The 21,670-nt window shown below is 39.6% G+C and overlaps 1 protein-coding gene across 1 annotated transcript in view; it reads right to left on the reverse strand.

Moving 5' to 3' along the window:
* Positions 1-21,670, reverse strand: part of fbxo41 (F-box protein 41) — a 106,258-nt gene that overhangs the window by 66,341 nt on the left and 18,247 nt on the right. Inside the window, exons 2-3 of the mRNA XM_057843441.1 lie at positions 9,120-9,854; positions 3,732-3,961 (exon numbers count right to left, since the gene is read on the reverse strand). Of these exons, the coding sequence (XP_057699424.1) occupies positions 3,732-3,961; positions 9,120-9,668 (779 nt within the window). The 5' untranslated portion in view covers positions 9,669-9,854. The remainder of the gene's footprint in view (positions 1-3,731; positions 3,962-9,119; positions 9,855-21,670) is intronic.

Below are 21,670 nucleotides of genomic sequence, written 5' to 3' on the forward strand. Positions count from 1 at the left end.
TTGACAAGGTACAATAAAAGTGAGGACTGAAGTCGGAAATCGGAAAGAGTGCATCACTGTAGACTGTAACAATAGGAACTATTGTTATTTGGGTTTGAGTTTCCTGAGGGACATATGTACTTGACAGACACAGAAAGTCTGTGTTGTGTTACGTTTGTTATGGTCCGAGTTGCTGAGTTGCAATAAACGTTGACTCAAATGAATTCAAGAAACTAAATTCTGTGCTTTATGAAGAGTGAAAAAAGCAGAATTTAACACAGACGAAGTCATTCATTCAAGTATTACCGAAACAAAATGGTGAGGTCACCGTAATGGTCGGCAACGGATCGCCGCATACGTTTTCTTCAACATAACATGGCCATGTCAATTAAAAAAAAAAAAATCTGTCTTATTTATTATATTTCTGTCTCCATCCCTGTACCCGCGTATAATGCGCACCCATGATTTTACAAGTTGATTTTGGGAAAAAAAGTGTGCATTATATTCGGGAAATTACGGTAAATGCAAAATCATATTGGAGGTATTGCCTCTTCACAGCCACCCTCAGCAAACATGTTTTACATGTCGGTTGGCTCTCCTCCTCTAAGCGGCGGCCGTCTGTCTTTTCTGTAGCTGAAGTTTTGCCATACCAGCGATTTCATTTTCTTCGAAGTTCAGGAGTTTCACTTCCTCCGGCCATTGTGTAGCCCAACTGACTTACTGACATCGAGCAACAACCGGTGGGGGAGGGTTGAGCCTTGCAGCTGCAAGCGAGGGATTTCTCCCTGCATTTTTGGGACATAAAAAATAGATAATACCTTAGGGGACGGTATGGCGGACTATTTTGCGGTTTTAAAACCGTGACGTTTTCATACCACGGTATAACTTGAAATCGCTAATCGGCACATGTCAATACAGGCCACTCATTTAACTCGTTGGCTGCCATTGACTGTGCTAGACATCCAATCCATTTTGATTGGGAGGGGCGAATAAATCCAGTCAAAATGGATTGGATGTCTAGCGACATCTTAGCGGCACTTAAACATGAACTATCACAGCCAGTCATCCTGATTTGAATGAACTGCACCCTCATCGCCATCAATAGTATGCAATGAGTTAAGTACGAAATATTAAAAAAAAAAAAAAAAAATCAACTTTACAGTGTTACTTGGACGGTTGGATCCAATACAATATAAGAGGAGTTTTAGCACAATCCTCCGTTAACTTGTATTTGTTAACTTCCTAGACATAGTTGGGGTACTCTATGGAAAGGCCTCTTGATACTGAGTAGAATAAAAGTGGTTTGGGACTTATGGGACCATCCTATCTCGAATTACAGGCGAAAATACGCTGCTTGGCTGTCGTCGTCAGGTGCATTTCGTGAAGTATTTTGGAACATCCACTTCCATTAGTCGTAGCAACACAAAAATATCACCATCGGATGCGGAGGTATATACTTTCGTGTACTTTCGTGTGACTACTTTCAGTAGTGAGATTGGCCCTACGACCCACCAAATTCAAATTATTCCGAAAAAAACACTGATTGGTGGACTACTGGATGAAATGAGTATTAAAATTGCTAATAATACCATTTAGAATTATTTTGGATGCATATATGTTATATTTTTCTTATAGAGTATTCGACGAGGAATACGAAAGACCCATTAATAGACTTTTGGGGGGAAAAAAATCACCATTAATTTAACTAGTCTCATGAATAACGACTTGGCCTGTGAAAATCGTTGTAAATTCAACCGGCGATAGCACTCCAGTTTACACTTGGTGAATGGTCACTCTGTAAATATGCATGTCATCTTACTTGCTAAACAAGCGTGTGTGACATGCATTAATTTCATATCATAATTCGTTTTGCTTGGAATCTATAAGAGAATTGTTTGACAAACTGCCAAACAACTCCATAGAATTGAAGCACACGGAACTGATTCTTATAGGAACCAGTTCCCGATTCCCATTCCTAATTGTATATATATATATTTAAGTAATAATATAAATGCATTTATTCTATCCAAATATGTTTTTTAAAAAATCAAAATAATTGCCAATATTATTTATTTATTTAAAAAAAAATAAGTATAAATAAATAAATAAATACAAATAAAATAAAAAGGGTTAAAGGTGTTTAATGTGAACTTTTGAATAGCTTTCCACTTTAATGACCATTGTCCCCGAAAGGGTTCATCAACAATGATGATTTCAGATCAGAGTTTATTTATCAAAAACTAGCAATATGGCCCGGCGTTGCTCGGGTTTGTGTAACGTGAATGCAATTCAACCGAATCCCAGATATAACATACTTTCCTTAGAGATGCAGCTGTAATCTAGTAATAGTAAAAGAACACTATAAAGGGGTTAATGAGCAATCCCTTTTCCATCACTGTGTACAGTATGAATATCCAGCCAAAATGAATCCCCTTGTAAAACTCCGGAAAATTGTACTTTTTTTTTTTTTTTTTAAATCCAGCATCTTGTTGTGGAGTACTTAAAGCTACAGCGTGTCATCACAGCACGTTTAGATTTGTACATGAAACCGTAAAGTTTGAAAGCCAATTGCGGCATTGCAATCGCAAGAGACTTTTGCCCAAAAGTCGCTCCACAATCAGGGACTTTCTATGCTAATTTTTGGAGTTTCGATTAACTTTCCGCACTAAATAGAGGCCCACAGAGATCAAACACCCCTAGAAACAAAGTACAACTGTGCAAAATTTTGTCAAAATGCGCCCAGTCCATCGGGAACGAACACACACACAAAGTTCTATTTATATATTTGCATAGGTATAGATCATAACGCAAAACATATTTAAATGAATAGAAATTCAATTAATCTGTTCCAGCTTTCCTCAGACAAAAATGTTTTAAATATCACTTTTAAAATACTAAATATTTCTATAATATACATTCTGTATAAATTCTTAAAATACCACTATATTACATTGGACTTCCCACTAAACATAGAATTATGAAACCATCTACAAATTAAAACAGAATGTAAAAGAATTAAATAGATCCTAGTACAAACAAACAACTTCAAATATACAAAGTGGAATTATCCCTGTCTTATGTTTAGTTTGATAGGAAACCTCACGTGAGAGTGTTGCTTAACAGCTAGAAACTCAAATCCTAAACTTTGCCCACCAGTCTCCAAAACTCGTAGGTCCGGTCACTCGTCATATCTCACGACGTCAATGTACTATTTTAAATCTGCTTCCCTAAGAAACCTCGTTCCCCGACACCTTAAGACCTCGAAAGCCTGTGCTTTTAGGATACTAAACATGTCTGATCAACTCTCTAGCAGGAGGAGGAGATTTCGTGGGTTCACGTTTCATTAGCAATAAAGCTGTCTTCGAAGGTGCTTTCAGTCTATAGTAAAAACAAAAGAATTGAGCTCACTTTCCGATATTTTTCTCTGCAAATGGGATTTTTGATGGATTTTCATTTCCCACAGTGAAAGAGGGACACAGTCCCATACTGCAGAAAATCAATCTCCTAATGAAGGCTGATATAAAAGGACTGGGACAATGTTGACACTGCAATACAAAAAGCAGCACTGTGCACAGTATCCAGAGATGAATTATGATTTGGCGTCAAACCCTGTGATAGGTTCAAAACACCTCACAATGAGCTTTGAAATGGTTATGCGAGAAAGATTATTTCAGGAGGACTATTTTTATGTATTACGCCAGCAAACACAAGGTGGATTTGAGTTGCTTTACATGACTAAGCATGAGACTTACTGCTGCTTGTGGCTGAGCTCTGCCTCCTTATTCACCAGGTCCTGTTTTAGGTTGGCCAGCATTTCCACCGAAACGTCTACCTGCCGGGAGAGCTCCAAAGCCTTGTCCTCTAGCTCTTGTTTCTCTTGGCTGAGCCGCTCGCTCTCGTGCTTGGCCCGCTCCAGCTCGGAACTTTTTCTCTCCAACTCAGCCTGAAGACGGCCTACGCGGGCCGCTATTTTCTGCTCCACCTACAAAAAAAAAAACAGATATTTGTATATAAAATCAATGCAAGGTCCACTCTCAGTGTAGTTGCTTACTAAAGAAAAGCGCACATGATAAATCCACCTTACACTAATATAACATTACAAAATTACAGTATTTCTGTGATGTTACAGTTGATGTAATTTTAAAATTGTATATGATTTCATCCACTGGGTCTATGACAATTAAGTAACATTACCGTAATTTTCAGACTATAAGGAAAACCTGAGTATACGCCGCCACCCACCAAATTTGACACAAAAACGACATTTATTCATTGTTAAGCGACACTGGACTTTGTAAATATCCCTCATTGTGTGATGGGATATTTACACTAAAAGATAACTGGTAACATTTTTTTTTGACAGCGGCATCATAAGACTGTCATAAAACCAAATTAACCACCATGAAGCTTTGAATCAATTGGCTGAGAAGCTTGATTGCTTCAGAAAGCTTCATTTGGCCATCAATGCCTCCTTGGAGGACACAGCCAACCTCTGCTGCCACCCGCTGTAAACACTGTTGTCATCCAACAAGCCTCCTAGCCTGCATTGCAGCGAATCAGATGTAAATAACAATTAAAATTCATGTTCAGTGCTAATTATTTCTTCAGTTACTGTTCTAGTTGTTTCATTAATTGCTAGTTATGATATTTGGTAACACTTTATTTGACGGTGGCGCCATAAGACTGTCATAAGACCATTATAATTATGACATGACACTGCCATGAGCATTCATGAATGCTTATGGCAGATGTCATTTTGTGTCATACTGCAAATTATCTCGCTTTTGAATGGATGTAAAGATCCGAGCTGGACATAAATGGAGTTAGTGACATAATTTGCCAGGTGTTACTTAATGACATCTGTCAGAAGCACTAATAAATAAAATAAATTAATACCCAAGATAGTGTCATGTCGAAATTATGACGGTCTAATGACAGTCTTACGACGTCACTGTCAAATAAAGTGTTACCTATAAACCCAATAAATAAAAAATAAGCCTTACTGGACAATAAGCAGGGGATTCAAACTGAGCGAAAATCCTTATAGTCCGAAAATAACGGTATATTGTAAATCTTTGGTATAAGTAGACGATCTGTCAGTTGTAATAGCGAAACACTTGCTTTAATTAAAGATGCACCGATACCGATACTAGTATCGGCAGGGGGCGCCGATCCGGCCCGAAATGGTGGTATCGGTATCGGCGAGTACCAACAAAGACGGTGCCGATACCATTTATCAGTCCATTATTATAACATTTGACTGCAGCCTTTTTCTCCTCCTGGCGCTCACTACATTGTCTCTGTGTTGTGTGATGACACGTGAACACCAAGCAGCTATCACTATTGGCCTGCTCCAGACCAATGAGAGCGGGCCAATAGCCACTCCGACCAATGACAAGGGCGCTTTTTCATATGCAGGAAAAGGAAACCAGGAGAAATGGCGGCAGTCGGGAAATATTTCCAAAATAGAAATCCCGTCGATTAAAGTCAATCACTGCATGCAAGATTTGCGGCCTGAATGTTTCGAGATGTGGAGTTAATCGGCCAGTTTCAATACCTCGAACCTGATAAAACATTTGAAGACGAAACATGAACGAAAACGACGAGTTTGAGCCTGGAAGAGCAGGACTGCTCTCCAGAGGAAGGGCGCTGGACCGGAGCAACAATCTCTGGTCAGTTCATTACGTCTACTTTACTTTTATCGTCTTTTACTGAAATAAATGCCGCAGTAATTTGGGAACTGTTTCCAAAGTAGGGTTGCCACCTTTCAGAAATAGAAATAAGGACTCCCCCCTCCTGAAAAAAAGGAGGCTAATAGAGAGACGGGATGCTGTGGTAAATTATTATTACTTATAATTGTTAGCGTCCGCAAATGTGGAAACAAGGTTGGAACTCGAAGCAGACAACAAGTGGGGGATACGTACAAGGGTTTAATGATTGTATACAAAAAAATAACACGCGATCGCGGGATAGTACAAATAACAAAAGGAGTCCGTGACAGCAGGTCGATGGAGCTCAATACTACAAACTCGAAGGTTAAACTAAGACGATAGGCAGCGAGCAAAAAAGCCAAAATAAAAACACTCAAATACCTGCACAGGGTAGAGGTTACAAACGAGTGCAGCACACTAACAGAAAAAAACCCAATGCAGGGGTGTAACAAGCAAATGTAGCGAGACTATAGTGCGAGATGTCAAATGGCGATCAGCAAGGCAAATATCTTTGAGATAACCCGTGCTTAAATGCTGCGCTGATGAGCCTGCATTGGATTCAGGTGCGACTTCAGGAACGCCCCCACTACCAGCCCAGCGACAAAACACAATCTAACCAGCAGCAAAATGTGACAATAATTTCATGAAAGTTGCACTGTTTGGCCTTTGAGAGGTTTAAAAAACTTTATTCAGTTCAGTCAGAGTTTATTACTATGAATTTATTTTTACTTTCTTACTGTTGGGCTAGTATTATACATGTTTTGTTAATTTCACAAATGTAACTCTATTTTGGCCTTTGAGAGCCAAAGGTTTATTCAACTATTGTCTACTAGGGTTTAGTAGACTATTTACTTTGTACTAGTCTTTTCCCTATTTTGCAAAGGTAAGCAACAGCCTGACAAAGCCTTGATAGCAATGATTTCGCATCCAATTATGTAGCTCTTTGGAAAAAAAAAAAAAAAAAAAAAAAAATATATATATATATATATATATATATATATATATATATATATATATATATATATATATATATATATATATATATATATGTAAATATACACATATATATACACACACACACACACATATATATATATAAACGGGGTGGTATCGGTATGGTAACGGCCGATACTGCACAGCCAGGTATCGGTATCGGGGCCAAAAAATGGTATCGGTGCAACACTAGCTTTAATAACACTGGGGAACAATTTAAACCAAAAAATTCTGTTGAGTTTAATGTATATGCTCATTAAAAGAAAAAATGGCGTGCTGAGTCCATAATTGCCTGTTTTTTTCTCCATAACTTACTTACTTACGTACTATGTTGTTACAACTCGTACTTTCACACAACTAGCCATAGTCTATGTCAAAACATTATCATTTTAAATAAACATTGCAGTCATGCCTGTTTTTTTTTTTTTTTTTGATTGTAGGTAAAATATCTTGACGTTTTTATAAAACAAGCATATATGTTAGGTACAGTATTTAAAAATAAATAAATAAATCGGTCATCGGTCAGTCATATAGTTAAAACAAAACTTGATGAGGTACAGAAACGCTGAAATCGGTTTTGTATACCGTACCCAAAAATTTGTTAAAAACAGCCGTCAGAGCTAACTTGGTGAAAATGGATTTTCCCAGTACTGTACACCGTAATTGATATGCCTTTGGATTCCGTACCCAAAAATTAGTTAAAATCAGCTGTCAGAGCTAACTCGGTGAAAATTAATTTTCCCAGTACTGTACACCGTAACTGATATGCCCTGAACCTTTGCAGGATTACTCATTGGATGAATTTTGCGTATAACGTCGCCCTTGTTTTTCACTGAAAACCTCATCGGTTTAAATTTTTTTTTGTGCTCAAGACAAAAAATAACACTATTATTTTTGATGCTAAAGAATCTAAGAGCGATGTCACAAATTGTTTTCAGGTAATAGACCCTACCCACGTGACCACACAACTCCGCTCTGCTGAATGGTACCGCCCACTTGTCCGTCAAAACATAGTGTTAACCTGTTACGGCTACGTACATTTCTCCTATTTACGGCGTGTTTTTCTGCTCCTTAACATTAATAATCAAAATGGTGAAGGCGTGTGTGGCTGTTGGTTTCACTAACAGAGAAGATGGAAGGAGAGACTTGAAGTTTTACCGTATTCCGAGGGATCCAAAGAGGAGAGCGAAATGGACGGCTGCAATTCGACGTGAATACTAGGCACCAAAAAATCACCACAGACTATGTAGTAGTCATTTTATATCCGGTAAGATGCATTTAAGATATACTTAGAGGGTTTTGGGCTGACAAATAACCACAATTAAGATCATTGCGAGGCTAATCGCCGACAACATACGACGTAGTACGACATAGTTTCAAATTCAAGATGTTTGTGACTTCCCTTTCTTCCACCATCGTTATTTTTTGAATAATATTTAGCTGGTACCAAGTGAAAGAAACTGGCCTCGTCTACGGGGCTGACAAATAACCACAATTAAGATCATTGCGAGGCTAATCGCCGACAACATACGACGTAGTACGACATAGTTTCAAATTCAAGATGTTTGTGACTTCCCTTTCTTCCACCATCGTTATTTTTTGAATAATATTTAGCTGGTACCAAGTGAAAGAAACTGGCCTCGTCTACGGGGCTAACAAATAACCACAATTAAGATCATTGCTAGGCTAATCGCCGACAACATACACGTATGTATGTAGTGAGAGTGCTATCGCTAAACCATATAAACATTAAAAGCCTTAACTCCATTGACAAACGACATGAAATACATTAGACTTGACAGTGGATGTTAGCAATAACAAAAGATTTTGAATTGAAAATTTCGTAACTCACCTTTCCAAGCACAAGATAGATTCCTGCCGAATTTTCGTGGACGAGGACCTGTTTCACCCAACCAGCAACGAAGTATTTATAAGCCTCCAAGCTCTTGAAATTTTTCAAATTTTCGTGAGAATAGGCTGATTTTGTGTGGACAAGATAATATCAGCGTAGCAGATGTCAGGCAGACAGGGCGAAGACAGTGGGTCGAAAAACATCGATTTGGGCATCAAATATGGATCTGGCGACTGTATAGAACGAAGCTTTTCCACATAACGCCTTTTATGCAACACATCCAGTGAGTTTACGGCATCAGAAAGCACCGGGTCTTCCATGAAATGCATTTTAAATTCCTCGATCAATTGAAAACAATGCTAATACAGAGACAAAATGACGGACAAGTGGGCGGAACCACACAGCGAGCACGTGGTTTTGTGACGTCGGTGGGTAGGGTATATACAGAATTTTCTTGAATGGACTCTTTTTTTGTCAATGATAACCATTTCAGTAGACAAAGGTGGAGGCCTTGGCCCTCATCAAAACCGGCTTTAAAAGAATGAAAGCAAAAGGTAATCAGAATAAAATCTGATCCTATTTACCTCTTCCGAAAGCTTCTCCATCCTCTCATCCAGCTCAAGACGTTCGAATGCACGTGCCTTCAACCTGGCCAGGCCTTCTTCATAAGCCGCCTCCACTGCACTGGCGGCAACGTTAGCTGCTACGGCCACAGCTGTATTGGGGTTCCCATAGGGGCTGGGGTCTGTGGATGTCATGGCCGTCTTCATCAAAATCTCCCCCAGAGGAAACTCCACATTGGGGATGTACCTGGCGGAAGCGTTGGTGCTCGCCGGCGTCAAACTCAGGTCGTCCACGCACGGAAGCTCTCGGCAAGGGAAGCGCCGCTCTTTCAAAGCCGACGACTGAAGCGGCTCAAAGGGCTCGTTATTGTTGGGTGGTGGCACCAGGGCTCCCTCCGTCACGAGAGGCAGCAGGGCGGCAGCGTCGCAAACGCTGTTGGACTTGGAGAGAACGTAGAGGGTCTCGTACGTGTGGTTGTACTCCAGATGGGCGCGCAGGGATGACAGGCTTCGGAAGCGCTTGTGCTCCCCACAGCGAGGACAGCGGTACGGCAGGTCCAGAGAGGCCATGCCGTGCGGGATCTGCAGGAAGACGGGACGGCGCTCACGCAACCGGACGCTGGCGCCGTTGGGTCAAGAACCCATCGGATCCTTGCATGGTGATAACAATATCAGTCGATCAGCACGACTATGGCAGGTCTTCGCAGCTTACATAGCAGCAACTCTTGCTGGGTCTTTTCATGCTATCTTCAGTGCCTAGAACAGATGAAAACAAATATTACAGCAGGCCACAAAAGAATAGAGTGCATGCAATCGGTGCATCAGTCAAGATCAATAAGCACCCCTTTCTTTTCTGTAGCATTAGCAACAATTCAAACGCTAATCAGACAAATTTAGATTTCTCCTTCCAAAAATAGAAAATAAAAGATGGAAAACACCAGCTTTCGAGACACGTGACCTGCAGATTAACACCTATGTGCTATGTGTGAAAAATAGACTTGAGTCCTGTGTGCCGAACCAGTGTGACTGGAAACAAAGAATAATTGCAAGAAGTTGAGATGTCCCGATTGCCGATCGATTGGGTCCGATCAGGGCATTTTCAAAGTATCGGAATCGGCAAAAAAATATCGGCCATGCCTTTTTTTAATATATATATATTTTTTAATTAAATCGTTTTCTAATTGTATTTAACGTTACAGACATAATATGTTACACTCATCCAGAGTCTTTAGTTTAGGCTTAAGGTAGGGTTATCAACTTTATCCCAATAACGGCGGTAATTAATTTTTTAAAAAATGTATCACGTTAAAATATTAATATTAATGCATGCGCTGCACGACCCACTCACGCATTGTCGCGCTCAATCTGTAATGGCGCCGTTTTACCTATATAGAGAGGTAAAAGGCAGCGTAAAATGAGTGGAGTGAATTTTGGCAGCCTTTGGAGTCTCTTTTTAATTGGCTAAAGCCTTAAAATCCCTCTCCCTGCGATTAGAAATATCATGGGAAGCAATGTGGGGAAGCAAGGTAGCAATTGATCTTTTTCTTAACACCTTACGTTATTTCCCAATGCAGTGAAGATATATCAATTGATAGCACTACGCACAGTCATGGTTCCACTTCCCATCATGCATTTGGGCATGGCAGCAGTATAATTTACTGAAAGCTCAACAAATACACTAGATTGCAATATTTAGTCACAATATACAAAGTCACAAGTCTTTCTATCCGTGGATCCCGCTCACAGAAAGAATGTTAATAATGTAAATGCCATCTTGAGGATTTATTGTCATAATAAACAAATACAGTACTTATGTACTGTATGTTGAATGTATATATTTGTCCGAGTTTTATTCATTTTTCTTTAATGCATTGCCAAAATGTATATGATCGGGAATGATTGGAATTGAATCGGGAGCAAAAAAAAGCAATCGGATCGGGAAATATCGGGATCGGCAGATACTCAAACTAAAACGATCGGGATCGGATCGGGAGCAAAAAAACATGATCGGAACAACCCTAGCAAGAAGGTATCTGGCATGAACCATTGTACATTTTTGGAGAGTAGCAAACTGAGAATGAATAAATGTATCCTTTGCACACTTTTTCTACTCAGACACTTGGACTATTAGCAGTTAAAAGTCAGCTTTTCAATGAAGGACATGCTTTGTTTCTCTCTCCATTAAAGAGTAACAAGTCAACTGACCATTTTTTGTCACAGATGCGTATTATTTTGATTCCTCTCATTTCTAATAGTGGAGTTTGCTCATTCCGGAGTCAACTTTTAACAAACCCTGAGTTTGCTTGCATGAGAAAAGCTTTAACAATATATGAGTACAAGGAAGAGGAATACATGTATTACTGCAGTCCATTTTTAACTAAATTTTGATTTTTGCCTGCTAATTTTTCAGTTATCGAGTACGTTTGCTGAGAATAAATTGTCCATGTCCGTAAAATACAGTGATCCCTCCTTTTAATGGAGACCAGAACCCGCAGCGATGAGTGAAAAACCACGAAGTAGCGCCCCCCCATATATTTTTTTTGAGTGTGTTCATTCAGATTTAGCGTTAGAAAGAGATACATACTGTATAAGACATGTTTTTTCACTTTTTTTCCCACAAAGTATAATTAAAATTTTTTTAATGTATATTTATATTTTAATAAATGCTTTTTAAGCACTTCAAATTTAATAATTATGATAAGTTTTAAACATGTTATTGTCCCACAGAATTATTCTTATACAAGAATAATGTAGAAAATCCTTGTCTTTTTTAAAGTGTTCATTGAGTGAGTCCGCTCAAATCCGCTCAAGCTGCTCACTTAAACTCAAGAGTTGCCACAGCAACTGTTTAACTCATTTGCTCCCAAAAATGTATAAATATGTTCTGTTTTTAATTGTTTCAGTATCCCAAAGACGTATTTATACGTCTTTTACGTTTTTTTTTGACAAGATACATCTCTGGGTTTTGATTCAATTTAGCTCCAAAGCACAACGCTGAAAATTCATTTTAAAGCAATAAAACTGGCCACTGGAGGGCTGTAGCGCATTTGGTAAGACCCACAAACCGATTCAATGGAATGAATGGCTGGCCGCACGGCCGGGGCACCGGCGGAAGACGACCGAATGGACGTCGAGGTTGCCAGGCGGGGGACGACCGAGTAGAACGACCGGGACCACCAGTGCAGCAGACAATGCTGTTGAGTCCATGCTGCTCGCCGAGCAGAAATAGGCTGCGATGAGGGCGATGAGGGAAAAGTTTATCCCGGCTGTGCCAACTCTCCGTTAGTTATGTGTCAATGAATTGTTACTTTGCTATCAAAAGCTCTATTTGTCATGTTGTTTATGTTATTTTGTAAAAGGAAAAAAAATATTCAGATGTTTGGGATGTAACTAAAGCAAAAAAAATAGCTGTGTTAAAGTCAAAGTTATGTTTGAAATGTATGCTTTCACAAAAAGCTCAATTTCTCTGTTGTTTCATCAGAAATTGGAAACTTGCTCAAACTAAGCTATTTTCTAATGCTGATTCTAAAGAATGGAAAAAGATATGAACTAACTTTTTTTTCTTGCTGAAAGAAGAGAGTCTCATCTTTCTTTTGGTGGGTTCCATGTTTATATAGGAATAGAACAGAATTTTCTGTGGGCCTTGCAAAATCAGTCAAAATCCAGTAAAACGGTCGGGAGCGAAGGGGGTTGCACCGGTGTAAATGGCTGGGAGTGAATGAGTTAATAAGTTCAACTATGATTGACGCATGCCGCGCTTTGAAGTTTTAGCTTCCAAGCATCTCTGGCAAGATCAAACCTTAACGTCTGTCAATCATCGTTAACTTTAATAGGCAACTTCTGTGCACTGCCTGACCAAGAAAAGCAGCAGGAGCGAGAGTGAGAGCTCTATAAAATACTGCATTTATTTTTTTTTTAATTGGAAAAAAATATGTGATGGACTGAGGGCGCGAACTTTGAAGTGCGAAGTAGCGAGGGATCACTGTATGTCATTAATGTGCCCAGTGATTGGCTGATGACTAGGCTCGGGGTGTACTCACCCTTCACTAAACATCAGTGCTAATTGGCTCCAGCTCATCAATTAGAAAATTGATGAGTGGCACTTGTTTTATGAATAGTAACATAGAATACTTACATTTCTAGCATCCTTACTACGACAGTACGTCCACACTTTGTGTGTAGAGCTATTGATTTGCTAGTGAAGAGGCCAAGAAACATGAAACCCATGTTTTACTGACCCATATTTGCCATTACAATCTGTCATGTATGCTGAAGTACTCCACAAACAACCGGGGGAAGCAACAGGAAATTGATCCATTACTCAAAGTGCTTGTGAGTAAACCTTCCTTGTCTTGACATTTTTAAAGGGCCTCTTTATTCAAAATACTGTACAATCTTCTAATCAAGCACTTTGTTGATTATTAGTTAAAATGCACTGCACATTATCCTCCAACATTTTAAAATGACAATTACACAGGCATTCAAGGTGAGTGGGCCTCCACATGTTACAACCCCTAGCAAAAAGTATGGAATCACCAGTATCGGATGAGCACTCACTCAGAAATTTTATCATGTAGAACAAACTCAGATAAAAAGCTTGGGGAAAAAAAAGGAATTGGTTCAAAAGTGCAACTCTGTAGCATTCAGAAACACTAAAAGAAATGAATAAAAAAATTGTGGTGGTCAGTAAATGTTACTTTTATAGAGCAAGTGCAGGGAAATATATATGGAATCACTCTATTTTGAGAGGGAAAAAATCTGGAATCATGAGAAACAAACAAACAAATAACTATCAAAATACATCTCTAGTATTTAGTAGCACCACTTCTGGCTTTTATGACAGCTAGAGAGAGCTAAACTGTTAAAGCATTCCTTAGCGAAAGACTCATCCAGTCAATGTCATGGCCTGCAAATATCCCAGATCTCAACCCTATTGATAACCTGTGGTGGAAATTGAAAAAAAAAAGGTCCACCGCAAGGTTCCACCCTGCAAGGATGATCTGGCAACTGCAATCAAAGAGAGTTGGCACCAAATTAATGAAGAATGCTCATCAAGATATGTTTTGATTGTTATTTATATGTTTGTTTCTCATGATTCCATATTTTTTCCTCAAAATGGAGTGATTCCATATATATTTCCCAGCACTTGCTCTATAAAATTAACATTTACTGACCACCACAATGTTTTTTATTCATTTCTTTTACTATTTCTGAATGCTAAAGAGTTGCACTTTTGAAGTAATTCATTATTTTTTCAAGCTATTTGTCGGAATTTGTTCTACATGATAAAATGTCTGAGTGAGTGCTCGTTCGAGTCTGGTGATTCCATACTTTTTGCTAGGGGTTCTAGAGATGCGAGATCATCTCTCCAAGTGCCCAGAGCCACTGAGAAAAATGTATGGGGCAGTTATGCCAACACCACAAGCAAGGGTCTTTCCACAACCACGTCAAGTAATTCTGCAGGCAGTTGGCATCCCCATCTGCTTCACAACATTATCAAACGAGGCACTCAATGAGGCAGGAAAACGGGAGGCGATGAGGATGCCTGGTAGCCAAATGTCACACCAAGACATCATGTAAATTATTATTCTATATAGTGTAAATTTCATTTAGACTTGTAAATCAGGCACTGGGCTGTGGAATTTTTGTATTTATTACATAATGTAAAGCCAGAGCTGAGATTTGAACTCCAAACCTTTTTCTGTCATGCTGCTATTTGTAGAAACTCTTCGCTGCACACCAAGTGATTGAGCAACCACAACATCAGAATAACCAAATAATTACAACCCTGTTTTGAGACTCTTACTTGCACTAAGCTGTTGAGATTCTCAGGGAATAGGTAGATTCGCAAAAAGAAACAGGCTATAATAAAAGAGAATTTGTGGATATATTGGGGGGGTATTGGTATATGAATGATTGCCTCAATTCAGTGACTGCACCTGAGTACAGTATCTGGGCAGATACTGTACTCAGGTGCAGTCACTCGCAATCAGACTCTCCACTACACTTTGCTTTCCTGCGACATGCATTAATGAAATTACTTTGTATTAATGCATTAAAACCATTTTTGTAAAACATATTTAGTTGACCTTCCTGATAAAAGCACCTCCCCTTACGAATTCTTCACGATATAAACATTGTCATGAGAGAAAAGGAGTCTCATTATGCCAACAAATTTTCACTGTAGCGCCAAGTGCGAGAAAAGCCCCTCTCTCGCTGTCCGAGTGCCTCTGCGTCCCGCCAGGTGGCACTCGAGCTCTCTTTCGCTATGACTCCCCACGTGTCTTAGCATCCCGCTAGGAGGCATACAAGCATTTCACATCAACACAATGCCCATCTGCTCATCTCTCTTGCTCATCCTTGTTGTCTAATTTTGTATCAGAGTGCATCCAAATCTTTGATGGTTAAAAGTATACATTAACCATTTCAACCGAGGAAATGGTGACCAAAAACAGTTTTGAGGAAAAGAAAAGGCTCGGAACTGAATCAAAGCAAAAAAATAATGAGAAAACAAAAAACTGTGTGAAAAACATGAATAATGGCCAATATTTCCCAGAAATGGGCAAAATAGCCATTGCCAGACATTTTTAAATGCTAATACTGTTTTAGCCAATCAAATGCGAGTATCTGAGGTTGTCCCGCCTACTTGCCACTTATTGGCTACCCACTATAGATAGGATGCATGGCTGTTGAAGAAACAGGCTTTAAAAGGGCCACAAAGTGAAGCAGGCTTTGTCTGAGTCTCAGACGGAGAAAAAAGAAAGACAACAACAGATTGAACAAGTATAGGAAACTATAAAAACAATATGAAACCCTTTGTATAGGAACTTGGAAAGAGTGTGTGCCTAACTTCTTCTTTCGAGTGTATCACCATTTGCTGTATGTACTGTACGCACATTAAAATTGTAATTGCTGTCGTTTTATTGTGTTTAAACTCAGACAACTAAGAATTGCACGATTTGCATACTTAAATATTTTGTGCAACCGTTTTTCACATAAAGGTCATTTATACTAGGTGTTGGCTATTGCTTTAACTGATGGACACTAAATTAAAAAGCTTTTGGGCAGAGCATGCTGTTCTCAAAGTTTGACTATCATCAAAAAGGATGTGTAAGGGCCCATTTATGGCTGCTTGTTGTACATTTAACTATGGCGATAGACTCATCCATCCCAACACCAGAAAAGTAGAAAGCAGATTTCCAGCAAGGCCAAACGATTTTAATTTATATCAGGACGAAATTGCACACCCACTTACACATCTCGCTTAATGCAGTGATTAAAGAAGCTTTCAATTATTTACAACATTGTATTTATCCAGTCTTATAACATGAAATTATTTCTTTCCTCCTTGACCCCTGGGCAACACCTCCAATACTACCTAACAAACAGTTTTGTTTTGTTTTTTTTTCCCAAAAGCACAATAGTCAGCCACAGCCTTGAATCTCCTTTACCAAAGGCAGCCAGGAAGTGTCACCTTCCTCAAGCACAAATAAACAGTAAAAGCAAGGGAGCGTTCCAAGCTTCAACGCATGAGAGAAGCCTCCTGAAGGGGAAGATTCAGCTCTCGCAGCAGGATGGCAACATGTCACGTACAAAAAAAAAAAAAAAAAAAGAGCGCAGACTTCCTGCATTCATTTGGTGGGAAAAACAACATGTCAGTCATCAACCATCAAGCAAGATGTTACAAAATTATCAGTGCTTGTGATGATTGGAATAAACAGTCTTTAACTACATTATGATACAGTATTCCCTCACAAAATTACCAATTTGTGTATTTTTCTGTGGAAGTAATCCCCAGATATAGAGGGGTAGCTTTGTGCCACTTATTGTCTAGGAAAGCTGTTTTGGGGCTGGCTGGTAAGCATTCTCAGGAGAGGGCAGCTTTGAATGACAAAAGTGCAAATTACAACCACAGTAATAAACATGTTAAACATTGTTAAAGGTACAATATGGACTTTTCTATATGAGTGCACAGAGCCCTGACATTTTAACTGAGACAGCCCCAAAAAGCCCTTATCCTTCCCCTCAAGTGACTTTTCGCAAACTCCACCCCCTAAACGCCTATCAACCAATCATATTTCCTTGGGACCGTTGTTAAGGGGCAAACTCATTTAAGCTTTTGGATGCCCCATTGCCTAATTGATTTATTTGAAGGTTTTGCGATTGCCAACTTTCGTAAAACTTTAAGGAAGACGAAAAGGCTCAACAAGCTACTTACAGTATGTCCAAATGCTGAAGCGATGAGCTTATGAAATATCTCAATTCAACACAAGATACCCCAGGAGTATATCAGTATAAATGCATTTTTTTCCTTCCCAAAGCCAAAAAAACAACTGGAGTCCAATGGATTAAAAAGTCTGGACATACACTGTCTCCAAAATAAATAAAATAAAATAAAATAAATAATAAACAAGCTCTTAAGGTAAGATGAAGCTAATGCCAGAGGCTACCTAGCAAGCCGACTTGCCGAAATGCTGTAGTAGAGGTAAGAGTAGAGATGTCCGATATGGGCAGAAAAATGCGCATCGGTATCGGATTGGAACACGGAAAAATTCCGATCCAGACTTCCGATCCAGTTTTTTTTAAAGTCGGATTTATCCCACTCGGATGGTACCAGTTCCGACCTCAAAGAGTTCCAAGCAAATGTAAACAACAAAGATGGCTGATCGCGACGAGGTGTTTTTTATTTTGGCCATCCAAAGACATTTTGACCTCCAGCGAACCTGCCTTCCTATAAGCGATCAAATAGTAGAGGAAAAACGACGGCTGCGTTATAGCCCACACTGTAATCTGCCTTTTTTTCGTTACATCCTTTGCTGATCGTCAATATAAAAACATAGCACAACAAAGATAATTCACTGTATGAGAAAAAAATACATGGCGTCTCAAATAAACTTGATTTACTTCATTATTGTGTTATCATTCAATACGTTTTCATGAGCGCCATTTTGTCCAGTGACGTCAGATTGAAACGACTTGGAAGTCGGGGTAGTTATTTTTTCTCCGACTTCGTGACATGGACCTCCCAGTTCGAGTGGCGTTCCAATGATATTTTCCTAGTCGGAGGTCGGAAAAGTCCGACATCCCACTTTCCTGGAATGCAGTAATAGACCCGGGGTAATGCCAATGCTCAACTCACGGCTTTAGCTCAACTCATGCCGCTGGTAAAAAACACAAGAAAACCTGACTGCTGCTGACAGCTGCTACAAACTACGTCAACGTCGTTTTACTGGAGATAAGATATCATATGTATATAGAACTAGATGCTACACGACAGACTCGACTGCGTTAGCAACATTGAAGTATTGAAAACCAGATGCGTTAGTAAACAGCCGCCATCTTGAAGCAGAAGACTTCCCTAGTAGGCTGTTGTGAACCTTGTGAATTAACTTTTTATCTAAAATACCCCTAAATCGGCAAAATCTTGACTTGAATCTATCTTCAAAACAGTTTTAAAACTTTCACATGTCGAAAGTAGACAGAAGGGAAATTATGGAATAACGGGAGCAATTTTAAAAACTTAACAGTTGATTCGCAAAATTAAATGAATTGAATGTAGTTTAAAGCAGAATGGGGACTTGAGTATTTTATTTACTGTTTTAAAATGTTAACTTGATACTGAAATAGTCGTTTATTTAAACCTGAGAGGCTTTTTATACAATTTTTGTAACTAATGCACGAAACATTAAAAGCATCTAATAGCTTGGGGTATTTGTGGGATTTTCCACTGAGGTTGTTGGTGTGTTTTGCTTTTTTAAGACCGTTTACAATATTATTTGCACGTTTTACTGACTGACTATGCCATTTCTGTTTGTTATTTATAATGTTTTGTGTTTGTCACTGAATAAACAGGTCAGTTTCTTGTTACCAATCGTTGTGTGTTATTCAAACTCACCTAATTCAGCTGGCTAGTTGTTATCAAGAGTACTAAAACCTTTTTCAACATGAGTCTGACAACTAAGTAAGGAGGCTAAATAACTTAAAACTTTAACACATGTTTAGATAGGTCGGTATCGGTATCGGCCAGTATCGGTATCGGATTGGAAGTGCAAAACAATATCGGTATCGGATCGGAAGTGCAAAAACCTGGGTCGGGATCTAGGTAAGAGCATTCATAAAACTGGATACCAAAGTTGTAGTTACTGTTAGAGGTGTGCAAAATTTCCGATTCTTAGATTATTCGCGATTCGGCCGTGGAAGATTCGAGAACGATTCACAAACATCCAAATTCCGATTATTGAAATATGCCAAGTAAAGCAGAAGTACGACACACTCAGCGCGCCGCGCGGTCTTCGGTACGCAATTAGGGACGGAGCGAGAGTAGCTAAACATCATGCTTCTCATTACCCGGCCCCTCGGGTAACGCCAATGCTCAACTCACGGCTCTAGCTCAACTCATGCCACGAGATAAAAAAAAAAAAACAACAACAACATACCTGACTGCTGCCGACAAGCTGCTACAAGCCACATTATGTTACGGTAGATATCATTTATATAGGACTAGATGCATTATAGCTTCGGTATCGTTACCAGCACATCTACAAAAAACTAGATGCGGGCATTAGTAACGGCCGCCATCTTAAAGCAGTACACTTCCCTGCAAGGCTGTTGTTGCGAACCTTCCAAGCGAACCTAATTAACTTTTTATCTAAAATACTCCTAAATCGGTAAAATATTGACTTGAATCTATCTTTAAAATAGTTTTAAAACTTTTACATGTTGAAAGTAGACAAAAGAGAAATTATGGAATAACAGGAGCAATTTTAACAACTTTAACGGTTGATTCACAACATTAAATTAATTGAAAGGAGTTTAAAGCTGCTGATATAGAATGGGGACTGGAGTTTTTTATTTACTGTTATTTTTGTATATTTGTTTACTGCTATATGTTAACTTGATACTGAAATAGTAGTTTGGTTTAGCCTGAGAGGATTTTTGAACAATTTTGGAACTAATGTACAAAACAAATTTAAAAAAAAAAAAAAAAAAGGGGTGGGGTGCATCAATAATCGTTTTATAATCGAATCGGAGCCTCTGAATCGTAATCGTAATCGAATCGTTAGGTGCCCAAAGATTCCCAGCTCTAGTTACTGTTATCGAATATTTTGGCTTACAAGGATGTCATTGCTATAAGTTTGGCTGTTTCATTACGGCTCAAGCTAGTTAACTTCACGTCTTCGTTCGATCGCAGTGCATTCTTTGAGTGCGCTAATATTAAAGCGATACTTCCTTTTTCTTAAGTAAACATAAGCGCCTCGAACTTATTTTGTTTTTTATTTTTCAAGTAACATTTTGTGAACGGACACTTTAGTATCCCAACCCTTTGCTTGGCTGTAAATGTCTAACCTGTATGTTTTTGCCTCAACGGCCTCCGCTACATTTTGTAAACCCTTTTGCCTTAATCTAGAAGATGTTGCACTGGTTTTGTGTCAAAATAAATCACTTAAAATACTCCGGTGTATACGTCTCCCTGCAATGGCTTTGCCGTTAGAGTGACAAGGCTTGTCTGATTAGCAACCATAACTAAGGGCGGCAGAGCTTTTGGGGAAGGTAAATTAAGAATGTTCGGGCCTCCACCTGCACATGCGAGCGAATCGGTCACTGTACACAATTTATCATGGATTCTGCAGACAATAAAAAGAGACTGGCTTCCAGCAGACCTAACTCCATAAAGAACCTATATATTTACGATAGCAGCAGGACTGACTTGCTGCAAAAAATAAATGAGAGAAAGGTTTACAATTAAAGCTCCTTGGTGGCAAGGCCCGGAGATCCGCCCGGAGTTCCTAAAGGCTCTGGATGTTGTGGGGCTGCCGTGGCTGACACGCCTCTACAACATCGTGTGGACATCGGGGACAGTGCCTCTGGTTTGGCAGACCTTTTTAAGAAAGGGGACCGGAGGGTGTGGTCCAATTATAGAGGGATCACACTTCTCAGCCTCCGCGGTAACGTCTATTCAGGAGTGCTGAAGAGGATGGTCCGTCAGGAAGTTGAATCTCGGATTCAGGAGGAGCAGTTTGGTTTTCGTCCCGGCCGTGCAACAGTGGACCAGCTCTACACCCTCGGCAGGGTCCTCAAGAGTGCATGGGAGTTCGCCCAACCAGTCTACGTGTGTTTTGTGGATCTGGAGAAGGCGTTTGACCGTGTGCCTTGGGGAGTCCTGTTGGGGGTGCTCCGGGAGTACGGGGTACTGAGCCCCTTGATAAGGGCTGTTCGGTCACTGTACAGCCAGTGTCAGTGTTTGGTCCGCATTGCCGGCAGTAAGTTGAATTCGTTCCCAGTGATGGTTGGACTCCGCCAAGGGGGCCCTTTGTCACCGATTCTGTTCATAATTTTTATGGACAGAATTTTTAGGCGCAGCCGAAGCATTAAGGCCGTCCGGTTTTGTGACCTCAGCATTGCATATGTGCTTTTTGCAGATAATGTGGTGCTGGTGGCTTCATCAAGCCGTGACCTCCAACTCTCACTGGAGCGGTTCACAGTCGAGTGTGAAGCGGTTGGGATGAATATCAGCACCTCCAAATCCGAGACCATGGTCCTCAGTCGGAAAAGGGTGGAGTGCTCTCTTCGGG

Source organism: Corythoichthys intestinalis, chromosome 8 (genome assembly GCF_030265065.1).
Source record: "Corythoichthys intestinalis isolate RoL2023-P3 chromosome 8, ASM3026506v1, whole genome shotgun sequence".
Lineage (NCBI taxonomy): Eukaryota > Metazoa > Chordata > Actinopteri > Syngnathiformes > Syngnathidae > Corythoichthys > Corythoichthys intestinalis.